This window comes from Haplochromis burtoni, unplaced genomic scaffold (genome assembly GCF_018398535.1).
Source record: "Haplochromis burtoni strain Fernald_Lab_line unplaced genomic scaffold, NCSU_Asbu1 Contig_50, whole genome shotgun sequence".
In the NCBI taxonomy this organism is placed as follows: Eukaryota; Metazoa; Chordata; class Actinopteri; order Cichliformes; family Cichlidae; genus Haplochromis; species Haplochromis burtoni.
In genome coordinates, this window is record NW_024582411.1 from 2,587,041 (window position 1) to 2,600,321 (window position 13,281).

Below are 13,281 nucleotides of genomic sequence, written 5' to 3' on the forward strand. Positions count from 1 at the left end.
TGAATTCAGTAAGACTTAAGGTAGCGAATGAGATCATAAAATCGTCAAGAAGGTGTTCACAGATAAAATCACAAGTGGAGTGATTTTTCCAGAGCCTTCTACATACTGTCTGTGGATACAAACTGAAAGGGAAATAAAAGCAGAGTACAGTGTTTGCAAACCACTGCATGCTTTTGACTTCATGCCCCTCCAAATATAATTGTGTTCCACTCGAGTTCGTCCTTGTTAGCTTATGGCTCAGCAGTGATTGATAGACTGGATTTTGGCAGGTGGGTGGTCCAATCTAAATCCCGACAGACAAGGCAAGTGGCTAGTGCTCTGTCTTTAAGCGAGTTCTTACATGAGGTAAACACTGGCTGAAAAGTTGACAAATTATGGCATACAACATCCTTGACTCGATTCCCAGCGAGAGCACCTTTGCTTAATTTCATACCACCTTCTCCCTCCCTACCCCACTCGATCTTTTTTTCTCATACCACATTTACTTTCATATTTTGCACTCGCTTTTTGCTTAGAAACCTTTTTCTATAAAATGAGGAATTAGAAAACATATTCTCCGCTGTACTGTAGCGCTGATGTTTGATGTATTGTGCTGTTCAATCAATCATTAATTAGTTCTTATACTTTTTAGACTGTCAGTCATTAGTTCTTGCACTGCACACCAGTAAATGGCAATAAAGACAGAATCTGCAGGAAAATTTGTCCAACTATACTCAATTCCAGCTATGAAATAACCATTTATCTAATATTGGAGAACAACATTTGCATTTCTCGGTTATACTCATCCAGTGTATTTTAAACAACTTTGACTTGACACCTACCTGTGTGGTGTAGGTGGTGCCATTTAGAAATGCTTCTAAATGGCATGTTTAGCCGTCTCATTTAGATATCTCATCTAGGCCAAGGACTGATGAAAGGTCACTGTTCATTCCAATTTAGACCGCCATCATTCAAGCAGGACAGCGCAAAGCTTTGAGCGGTACATCAACCAGTGGTCCAAAGACTAAAAGGTTGCACAAGCCCATATTTGATTAAACTCTAGAGGGGCTTCCATGGAGCCTTGAAGCTGTTTCTAATGATTATGTCAATCATGTTTTGTTTTGCTTTTGTTTTTTTAAAAATACAATTAGATTAGAAATAGTAGTTCGAGCACAAAAGCTAAATAAGAAATCCAACACTTAGCATAATTACTCAGATTATGTATTCTGATCTAGAAGAAATTATTCATCAGTTAAAGTCTTGCACTTCTTTACTTGACAACATCCCCAACAAACTCTTCAAATCTGTGTCTCGTTGTTTTACAAATCATATTATCAATAGCTCTCTCCAGACTGGAATTTTCCCTGTTTCTCTCAGATGTGCTGTAATCACACTGCTACTCAACAAGAACAACTTAGAGTCATTGGTAATGATTATGGAGGCATTTCTAATCTTTCATTCCTCAAAATATTTAAAAAAAAATGTTTACAAACAACCGGATGAATGCCTTTCAAATCACAGCATTTATGATGAGTACCAATCAGGGTTCAGATCTAATCATAGCACTGAAGCAGCTCCTGCTAAAGTCATCAATGACCTGCAGATCAACAGTGACTCACAGAGAGTTGCAGTTTTACTTCTGCTTGATCTCACTGCTGCTTTTGACACTGCTGATCGTGACATTTTAATTTAAAGGCTGAATGACTCAGTTGGTTTACCAGGTCAAGTTCTTGATTTGCTCTCATCATACCAAAAGAGGATATAGATGTTATGTTCTTTCTTGGTACTATCATAAAGAATCATAATATTATCTTGAAATTCTTATACAGATGATACATAGTTTTACCCATCATCGTCAAAAAATATGTTCATATTTATCATCCCTTCCTCTGAAGCACAATGAGCGAGTCAGAAACCTTGGCAACATTTTGGACAGTGTTTAATAAAAACATCAATAAGGTTAATAAGAACTGCTTTTCGTATGTTAGAAAAGTTAGAGGATTCTTATCTCAAAGGGAAATTGGTCCATGCTTTCATAGAAATTAGTTTAGATTATTGTGGTGCTCCATTTGCAGGACTCTCACAAATAATCAGTAGGCCGACTCTCGTCGTATTCAAAATGCAGCAACAGAGTCCTTACAGGTACGCACAAATTTGACCAAGCAGTGTTGAAGTCACTTCATAGACTCCCAGTGCAATACAGAATTACCTGTAAAAGCTTTTTATTAGTTCATAAAGCTCTTAGTAGTTTGGCCCCTTGAGTACATCTCTGACTTGCTCACTGTTTATAACCCAGTCAGATCTCTCAGGTCATCAGGTCCAGAATTTTTAAATGTTCAGATGCAAGTATGCTGAGGGAGTGTTTGGTTACTGTGGTCCTGTTCTTTGGAACAAGCTGCTCACACAGACCTACACTTAATAGCTGTGTGTGTTTTTTAAAGATTTATTTTCACTAACTTAAGGTATTGTACCTTTTTAAATGTGCTTGTTTCTTCTGTGTTAAGCACATTGACTTTAGATATAATGAAATGTGCCATATAGATTAACATTGCCAATGCCATATCTAATTCCTAATGTAAGCTGCTAAAGTGTTTAATACAACAAAGCCACTGAGGACTTACCTCAGTTTGCCAATAAAACTCTCTCCACCTCGAGACAGATCAGTTGGATCAATGGAGATGAGGTAATTTGATGTTTTACTCTTTTTCCTCTTTCTCCCAGCTAACAGGAACACCTGTTACCAAACCATATTGTCAAACACCTACAGACAATCAACATGGTTTGATACCACAAAGCTGCATTATTTGAATATATAAGTTAGATTAGAGTCCAGATGTTAACAACTTACTGTAAAAACATTCCCTGACAGATATCTTGTGTAATATGTTTTTAAACCTTAAAGACTCGTCTCACCTTCTTGCCATCCTCTCTCTCCAGGTGGAGATAGTAGGTCGGATACATGCCTCTGTCCATGCCCTTTTTGTCCCTGGTGATTCTGCACTTCACTCTGACCCCCTGCGGTGCTGGGCGCAGAGAAAACTCCTCAAGGTCATCAACATCAATGGCAGGTTCACTGACTGGTGGAGTGGGTGCTGAGGCCACCTCCTGTAAGATCAAATATGGCAAGAGCCCTCGTGAAATGGTGGACTGATGAGCATTAAAGCAGAGTAATGAGTCTGGAAATCAAATTGTCCACTGGGATTAAGAATGAGCACACTGTGTCTAAAATAAGAACCTGAAGCAGAGACAGAACATTGAAATGACTGAAGGGAAAAAATTAGAGTGGAAAGAATAGCAAAGAGAAATTATGTTATCAAAAGGGGAAAGAGACAGCAAAGGCTGGGAAGTCCATAACTGTGTGTTTCATTCTGTGCTTTTCTACCTAGTTATACTTTTACTGCATTCGCAGTGTGTTTGCACTTAAAAAGGAAGTCATTGCCAATCAGACACTTTCCAGATGATATAACATATGGAATCAACATCTAATGCTACTGTTCAGTTTTGACTAGACCCCCTCTTTCCTGAACTCCTCCATATATGCTGCAGATGCAAATTTATATTTTTAACTCCATAAGACATTTTGCCACTGATACTCAGTACAATTCTTGTGTACTTTGGGATACCTCAATCTTTTCTCCTTGTTTCCCTTCCATAAGAATGGCTTCTTGAAAGCTACATATCCACTGAGACTACTTCTGATGATGGTTCAGTGAACAAAAAGTGGATCAACTAAAGGGCTAGATGTATCTCTGTCCTGTGACATGCCTTTTCTGTTTTTCCCCCCATATCTTAAAGACGTGACATTTCAGAATTGGATCTTTGCTAAGTTGTCTTTTATGTGTGAATACAACACTGGTTAATCCCTTGAGTTTTATGCTTGAATGATTCATAGGCCAGGCTTAAACGGCTCAACAAAAAAGGGAAAAAAACCTCTGATAATGGTCAGGTACAAGGACTGTACAGAACATTAGCAAAAAGCAGTTAATATCCAAAGAAAAGATGAAAGGCTAGGGCACTATGGCCCAATACCACGTTAAAAACAAAAAACTAGAAACTCTAGCTTCTTGGAAGCAAAGATTGCAAAAAAATGAAGGGTGGCTCAAGACTTTTGCACCACACTATATCTATAAACAAAGACATTTTTGTACTTTGGCTACTTTCTTACGAGTGGGCATCCAGCAAAATGCTCACTGAGGTAAGAAAACAACTGAGGAACAATCCTAGCTTTAAAGGAATCACTTGAGCTGGTTAACATTTCTGTTATTGAGTCTTCCTCAAGCAAATTGAAGTTGTATGTGTCCTCCCCCCAAAACATGACAGCACACCTGCATCCACAAGACTAGTAAGAAGCAAAGTACAATGTGTGGTCCTAGAAAAACATGGAAAAAATAAACCTGTTTCTGAAACCTGTTTTCTAAAACTACTTTTATTGCACCATGTTCATTCACTCTTGAGCTGCTGTAACATGAATCAAATGGCTGAATTGCCACATCAGCATACAGTCAAGTTCTATAGAGTCTTGCTAATGACCTACCTAATTGTATTCAGGTTTGAGACCCCTGGCATATGGGAAATACTTAATTTGTTTTAAATTAAGCTATAATTGTCTGCAACTCTACTTTCAGCTGGGAAACTATCCAAACTGGTGATAAAATAGCAGATTTTTGTTTTTTATTAGTTACTGTCAAAAGGTGCTCGGTGCTGCGCAAAAAGACATGCAGAGAGCACAAATTCATGCTGTGAAATTAATTTTACCTTGCTGGACTTTTTACTAGTGGCAGAGCCTGGTCTTGTGTTGCTGTTGAGCTGTGAAGAGCTGGAGCTAATTTCATCATCATCATCCTCCTCTTCATCAAAATTCATGCTGCTCGATATACCTTCACAGGAAGGATGGAAAGAAGGAACGAGAGGAAGAAAGAACAAAAGAAAGAAATTAAATTGGAACTGTGGCTAAATACCAGACTTAAATACCAGAAATATGAGACTACCAGACTGATCCACTTGTGGCTGTGTTTTATCTGGTGTGTTTTCACTGATTACAGTCTCATTTAATGAGCAATTTTGTTGTCGTTTTTGGCACATAAAACTTGCTGAAAATGTATCTTACTTAAAACATTGTGATGTCTTACAAGAAGAAAGCGTAGCGTTCATGCTGAGACTGCTAAAACAACATTCTTGCCACTTAAAATAATCTTTTTATTTACTTTTAATTTTGCAAAGTTAAACCCAGTTAAGCACCTGAACTCTAACCCTCATCACTCAACTCCCTCTCACAGTACACTGTGATGAAAAACTGTCATAATGGATCAAGGAAGTACGTGCACTATTACAACTCTCTCTACTACACTGTTGCATCAGTGCATTTGATTGTAAATTACAGTTCACATTTCCCTTTGCTGCATATAGATTATACAGTTTTTGTGTTAATTATGTATGGAACAATTGATGTGTGTTAGCGCTGAGTGTTTACAGTACGAATAATTATATTATTTTTCATTCAGATGCTGGATTTTAAAATGGCCTATTTATTTGGAGTTGTGTGTTTTTTAACATGAGTCAGTGGTTTTCATCCTCCCACCAACACAACGCAGCAGCAGACCAGAACGCCGTGGGTGTAAATAAGGACTTGTAGTTGTGCTATTGCAGAAGCAGTGGCAGAAGCTTTCTTGAGCGCTGTCAGTACCTTTTTTGAGCATGGTCACGCGAAGATCCTGTTTACTCTGAGACTGAGTGCAGCTCATCACGGGCTCTGCCTCGGCCTCCTCTGAGGTGGGGTGACCCACTGTCAGGATCTGGATCTGACTGTCATCCTGCTGGGAAGCCAGGCCATCGATCGCTGCTGAGTCAAAATCCCAGAAAAGAAAAACAAACTCTTTCAGAATGACTCACTTCTTTTCCACTATCAGTATTTCATGCTGTTGTAAGATTCAAGTCTAAATGAACCACTGCAAAGTACAACAAGGGCAGGTCATTCAGCAATAATTTGTGCATTAATCACATAGTCAAACAGCCTGAGTAAATCTGACAACATTCCCATTTCTCCACTTTTGGGCATTTTGTTTTATGTAATTGTTTTGCTCTGTGTCTTCAATATTCAATCAACTTCTAAAGTGTGCATTCAGGCAAAAAGAACACGTCTCCACTTGTCCTATGAAAAAAAAATTAAAAAAGAAAAGAAAAGAAAATATTGCATAGAGTTTGCAGGCATTCAGATTTACAGCTCTATTAAGGTCCCGCCACTGCATTTAAATCATGTTGTGCAGCACCTTAATTCTTTTCTTCTGTTGCATGAACTCATTTTGGGTGTAAGTTTTGGCTGCTGGACAGATGACCTCACATTTCACTCTAGAAAACCTTATACACAGAAATTCACGGTCAACTAAATGACTGCAAGTTGTCCAAATCTCCCCTCCACTGCTGTGCTGCCAGTTGTTATGAGGTGTTCATTTTTCTCCAAACATCATGCTGTACATAATAACCAAACATCATCACTTTGCCCTCATCTGTTTAAAGGACAGTGCTCCATTCTATTGTCTTGTAGTATTTTTTCAGATGCAAACTTAAGCCATATTGTCATGTTCTGCTTCCCCCTAAGCAACCCTTCGAAACAAGTCATGCTTTTTCAGACTTTTTCTGATTGTACTGTCATGAACTTGAACATTTTTTTTATTTTGTCCAAGAAGAGCACAGTTTGACCTTGGGATGAAACTTCTAGGAAGTCTACCCAGGGAAGAGGGTGGCATTATGCTAACACATCCGGAAGCTCCAGACTAACTGCAAAAAATGTTGGTTTTAGAAAAATGTTCACACTTGCTGATGATGAATGTACATAGCTGCATAACATCCTGTAACAGCTGTCATTTTGACGTGACTGCATATTCTACTCAGTATATATGTTATATATTAACATGCTGCTTTAACAAAATTAGGTCAGTCTTATCTTTTGATTTCTTATTCATTCCCCTGTCTTTCTTTTCCTTCAGAGATATGCGTGTAAAAATCAAGAATCCTATTTTTATTTTATGAAAGTATGTAGAAGGCTGCATTTTCATATCTTCATTATCTAAACTGAAAATGAACAACCTCTGATCTTGCTAGAGCTCATTTTCTAATGACTGCGTCATTTCTGCTTATGCTTTAACGAATCAGAGCACGAGACAGAAGAAGAAGTGAGACAGATCAATAAGTGGTGAATCTGGCACTACTGGCCTGGATAATCTTTTACCCCAGTTGAATCTAATTCACTTTCCTGGGACAAAGTCATTCCAAAGGCAAGCATCTGCTGTATTGCAGTATATCAGATGCCAAATGTCTCCAAAGTCAGATATTGTTGATCATTTATTTGGCAAACACCTTAACTATTATATTTCATTGTGCTGAGTCTGCAATAACACACATTGAAGGTTGAACGGCATGGAAGCATAAGGGAAACAATGACAGCAATTGTAGTTCTTTTAATCTTCTAATGTAGGTCTTCATTTGTGGTGTGTCAGTCTGTCATACATCATCACAGACACTGAGCTCTGACGACTTTGGCACCATGGCAGGGGATAAGAGGGCAGCCGCGTTTCACTCAGTTGTGCTGTTGCCAGCTGTGGCTCAAAAAAGTCAGTGGGGAAACGTTATCTGAGGAGGGCATACAGAGCTTGGATAGACTGCTGAAGCTGCTGGATAGTAAGGATTTTGGCTCCTCTCTTTTTCACACAGGGGACCGCTTCTAAAAGCTGATTATTTGGTGTTTAAAAATGGATGTGCAAAGCCCAAGAACAGTATGTTTATCCATTTTTCACACAGTTTAATTAACCATTTGAACCAGCACACTGACCTTTGTGTTTCCCCTTCCTCTCCTTCTTTTCACTGCCTGTCTGTGGAGTGGAACTGGCTGATGCTTTGCCCTTTTTGGCTGAGCGTGGTGGCTGTGGATCCGACATCACCTTCACCTCTTCCTGTTCAGCTTCTTGCACTGAACACAGGAATGAACATGACTGAAGCACATGATGGGTTATAATAAATATGTCTTTCACATTAAACATTACGTTATGTTCTAGTGTAATACACAATACCATTTAAAAGTATTTGCCCCTTTTAGATATATTTTTTTAATATAAACATAACCTGAGTAAATACAAAATGCCATTTTTAAATGAGGATTTAATTTATTAAGGGGAAAAATGCTATCCAGACCTACCTGACCCAATACAAAAAAAGTTATTCGACCCCTAAAACTAAGAACTGGCTGTGCCACACTTGACAGCAAGAACTGCAACAAAGTTGTTCACATCAATGTGAAGGAATATGAAGCAATCCTTTCTACAGAATTGTTTAAATTGAGCCACACCGGAGCATTTTACATCATGAATGGCCTGTTTAAGGTCACTCCAAAGCATCCCAATCAATCAACTTTGAAGCCATGAAAAAACCTTAATCTGTATTTTTTTAGTCAGTCAGAGGTGGACTTGCCGATGTGTTTTTGGGTCAATTTTGTGGTGCACTCGAACCATGTCATAGAATAAGAAATCAGGAAGGTGGAAAACACTTTTTCACAGCAACCTATTGCAGTAAAAATGTTCAATGTGTTTATTTGATCTTACAGTCACAATCAAAGTGACTGTAAGATCAATTTTTACTCAATGTGGGACTAATACTGGGCTGCAAATCTGTAGCTAAAATCACTGCAGGTTTACAGTCCAGAGTTTCCAGCTTAGAAAAAGTGTGGAGCAAACTGTGAACGAAGGTTAGAATGTTTTTATTCATTTTCCCGTAGCATTGTTATGGTTTATTATTCTTTTTTTTTGCATCAGAATAAAAGAATATGGCAGAGGAACATCTTTCTCTTCTCTCTACAGGAAATTTGACAGTTCTTGGCCTTAATCCCAGAAACTGTCCCTCAAAAAATAATTAAATAAATAAAAATGCTCTGCCTGGCCTCTGTGTGTAAATAAGAAGACTTCAGCGGCCCCAGATATAACAAATGGTTATGTCTATAACTTCTGTTCCCTGAAGGAGAGTAACTAGGTACAAAATATAAAGTATTGCATAATAACTTTATTTATATAGCACTTTTCAAAACATCAAGTTACAAAGTGCTTCACAGTTCGAATAAAAGCTGCACACTGATGATACGTGTACATGAATGAAATGAAGGGGAACGGATAAAGGAAACCCTAACCTATGAAAATGAGTTTCATCATTCGCTTAAAACAAATAACAGACTGAGCCAAACTGATTGACTTCAGAAGGGTGTTCCACATTTTGGGCACTACAACCTCAAAAGCATGATCAGGTTTTAAAATAAGGCACCAGTTAGATGATCGGAGAGGCTGGATGCATTCGTCATGGTCATCCCTCAGTTTAATAGCTGCTCTTCAGTGAGCCAGGCAAGCGGCAACCTTGTGTTGTACCTTGTTCCGCTTAACATATCTACTCATTCTGTTTCAGTCAGTTCACTCAGTACAACACACACAGCATGGGACATATGAACATACATAAATATACATTAATCAGAGGACAAGTTGGACAATCAACACCTTAGTTCTTAACGAGCAACTGAAGGGGATGTAATGTCCAAATGATAGACAGACCAGATGATGGACCAACTAGCTGCAGCACAAAAATTAATTTAAAAATTATTTAATTTAAAAAGGGCCCATAAGGTTGCTATTCCTCTGGTGGAATCCCGTGCACCTTTGGTGACAAAACGCACAGGCTTTGGTTTCAGTAAACATTCTTATAGCGTGGACAATCCCCACTGTCCCCTGGGGACAGTAGTGAACAGAAAATTTCTGCTTTACTTGCTTTGGTTTTGGTTACTCATACCAAAATCCAAAGCAAAATTACTGCACAAGAAAACTCAAAATGAGTGCTCTGTGGACAGCCTATGCACCAACTGACCAGTGGAGGCTAACACAATCAGGCGCAGTTAAGCTAACTTCAAGCCACAGACAGCAGAGCTAACTAGCAGTAGCTAGCTATAGCCCGACTCAGCAGAGGTTTTCTTGGCAAGGTAAAGAACGTAAGAAATAAGGGGTGTATGTGATAACACGGTGTATATGTACAGCCCCACGTGCACCTATGTCATCACAAGTCATGTGCCTTAAAGCAGTGAACAGAAGAGGTCTTCATCCAAGACTTGCGGGGCTGTGATATCCCACATTACGTGTAGTACTTCGAATCGACTGAAAGGGAACACAGTTTCTGCTCCTGTGTGGTTTGATTTGCAGCACTGCAGTAGATGATGCAGTGTGTTGTATTCATTCTACATGATGTCTTATTTAAAGCTGTAAATTTTACAGCTATGCAACACTAATCATTTAAAAAACGGTTTCATGTCTGGTTTATAGTTCTAATTGGGATGTCAGGAAGAACAAACACTCTTTATAAATAAGAAAGACTTATTAAACGAACAGTGCGACTTCTTTATTTCTTCAGCTGATGTTTTTCTTTAATTCTCTGTTTAAGCTTTCTGAATCAACACAGCCAGAGAGGAGTGCAAGCTTTACCATGGTAGATAGTGCTGCTGTTGCTGCTGAGGTAGGATTCCACCAGTGGAGCCTGTTCCTCACTTTGCTTGGCCCGACGGGTCCGTGATCTCCCATCCACATTAGACTGGACCATCAGGGGCTCTTGCCTCTTCTTCTTCTGCTTCTGTTCAAGGAGTGCTCGCTGACATTTCAAGCAAATGGAAAAATAAAGGTAGAGTTTCAACAAATAGAAAAAGTCACTATCTTTACTGATCTTCACTGAAGTAATGACATTAGAGACCAAATGTCGCCATGTTTACCGTGACTGAGTACCAGCATGCCATGTCTGAAAGTGGTAGATAATCGTTTCAGTAGAAGATTATCATTTGCAATTCATTATTAAATTGGTGTCAAGAAAAAAGAACCGAAGGCAAAAAGCAGGAATGATATTTGTCAGTCCATCATGGTCTCAATGTGTTTGCGTCATCATTAGTAGTGAAATTTAACAATGCGCCATTTCAATTCATTAGCTTTCATTTTCTTTCCCTGCTTTCCGCCATTTTCCCTGCTGAGCGTCATCTTTCTTTTTTTTTTACCAGTTACTTCCGTTCACTTTACCCTCATTCATTTAATAAGCACCACCACAAGGAGTCATTAAGTAGTGATTTCAATTGGCGAGGGAAATCCATTTAGAGTAGGCACATAGACATATCAATATTGGCGCCAGTGATTCAGTAAGAGCTATTATTGCCATATCGAATTTGTAGTGAGATAATTTATCTGAGTTTCAGGAGCTGGACCACAACTCCAAACACTCCTCTTCCGGCCATACGTCTATAAATGTCTACTTGTGCCACACATCCATTTGTTCTCATTTCTGCGACCCACCCTCCCTCTGCTTTTTCTCTGCTTGTCAACCTCATTCGAAGTCATCAGAGATATGCCAGGCCTGGGAGCTCGATGAGGCCTTCCTCAAACCGCAGCCTCCGGCCTAGCCTGTTGCTTCATAAACAAAAACATTTGCCATCGACATTTAAAGTTGAGGTCCTTGCTACTGCAATATAAATCAAAATTACCTCAGTTGACGGTTTTGTAAAGATTCAGCTGCTGATTAAGAGCACAACAAAGACAGAAATATATACCTTCATTCCCTTTTACAGTACTTGGCAGATATGACAGAGATTATAAAAGAGCATAGAAAGATCAGTGCTGGACATCTAACAGTGTGCTGCCTAAACCAGTATGACCAGAGGCTGAATAAAGCTATTCATTTGGCCCAACTGTCAGCTCTATGCAAGTCTTCAAACCAGAGCTCATCAAATATTAAAAAGGTTTCTATTAGTGGAAACTTCAGACTGCAGAGCAGTGGAGCGCTGTGTCCTGCAAAGCTCACTTCTTTTCCAAGGCAGTGGTGGTTAAGCTAGCAGAGGCATTTTACACAGTGAATTTATTTAATGATTAATGGTCTCACCTGTGGATAAAGCACTTAACAAACTTTCGCATAAAAGGTTTGAAAAACACAATATTGTGCATGCTTCTATCTCTTCCCCTAATATGTCCCCAGCATGCCGGATTTTTCTTTTTTTCTCATGTAGTGCACAGCAGGCTACAATTCACTTTAGGTGACTTCAAAATTGCTGAAAATTACTGAAATACAGGCAGACCTTAGGTGCTCTATTCCCATATCGGAGCAATCTGACATCACACAGACTTCTTTCACCTTTCTTAAATCGTGTATCTGTCCTCAAAGGAGTGTTGCGTATTCCTTATGCGGCGGGTTCTGCTTGTTAACTACACGTTTCTGCTCGTTATCCATGATGAGATCTGTTTGAACTCTGCTTTACAACCACCTATGAAAAATTAGTTTCTACAGATAAAAGCATGGCCATGCCAAGGCTTCACTAGTGTCAGCCATTGTAATCGCTACATGGGGAAAGCATGGGTCAGAATCTAAACTTAAGAAGAAGCCATTGCAGAATTATCAGTTCACTGTGACTGCAATATGAAGTTCAGAGGGGAGGATGTCAGGTAAAACAAATTGCTTATTTTAGTTCATATTTTTTACACACACAGACCAGTACCTACACTTGGACTGCCACAGTTCCCTAGAACTGGAGAGGCACAGGGAACAAAGGAGCACAGACGTCTGAAGAAAGCACTTAAAACCTGTGGCTATCCCATCTGGGCCTTCATTAAGTCAAAGAACATCAAGTCAAAGAGATTTATGGAAAAACAACACAACAACATCAAAAAAGAAGAAAAAAGCAGGCATAACAACATTGTCATTCTGCTTGTGGCTAGAGTGTTTGAGTAACTTAAAAGGCTTTTCCCCCAACTGAAGTTCCTGAGACACACGGCTAGAGGATAAAACACTTAAACACAACCTGAGCAATGTTATATATGCAGCCTAATGCGGCAAAGGGTGCACAGAAATATATACAGCGAACACCTGCATCAAAAGGATTGGGGGCACTCTCCTGTGAGCAGCAATGTACACAATTTGGACAGCCATGGTTTGAGAGAGGAGAGGAAAAAAAGCCATCTGTGTTAAAATGGAAATACCATCTCTAAACAGGAAATGTGATTTACAACAACGCCTGTCAGCAAATTACGAAACAGTCCTGGCAACGCTCCCCACACACGGTTTTGCCTTCATTCACGCGGTTATTTGTGTGAATTTTATGCGAACGATAACTCGCTGGTAGCCTTAAATGAATACCTGGAGCTGCACACCAGCTGCAGGCACTGAGGAAGCCTCTAGCATGAGAGGCGAAAGGCAAGGACCAAAAACAAGTCCAGAAATTTTCTCCTTCCCTGGATAAATGAGATTCTAGACAGCCTC

At 39.3% G+C, this 13,281-nt stretch overlaps 1 protein-coding gene across 3 annotated transcripts in view; it reads right to left on the reverse strand.

Annotated features, from left to right (window-relative positions):
- tub (TUB bipartite transcription factor) overlaps positions 1–13,281 on the reverse strand; it is a 73,206-nt gene that overhangs the window by 4,822 nt on the left and 55,103 nt on the right. For 2 of the 3 annotated variants that reach the window (XM_005936513.3, XM_005936515.3), the window contains exons 3-8: positions 10,479–10,641; positions 7,805–7,942; positions 5,663–5,818; positions 4,735–4,856; positions 2,893–3,084; positions 2,601–2,713 (exon numbers count right to left, since the gene is read on the reverse strand). In XM_005936513.3, the coding sequence (XP_005936575.1) occupies positions 2,601–2,713; positions 2,893–3,084; positions 4,735–4,856; positions 5,663–5,818; positions 7,805–7,942; positions 10,479–10,641 (884 nt within the window). The remainder of the gene's footprint in view (positions 1–2,600; positions 2,714–2,892; positions 3,085–4,734; positions 4,857–5,662; positions 5,819–7,804; positions 7,943–10,478; positions 10,642–13,281) is intronic. The other variant, XM_005936514.3, reaches the window with a different exon arrangement.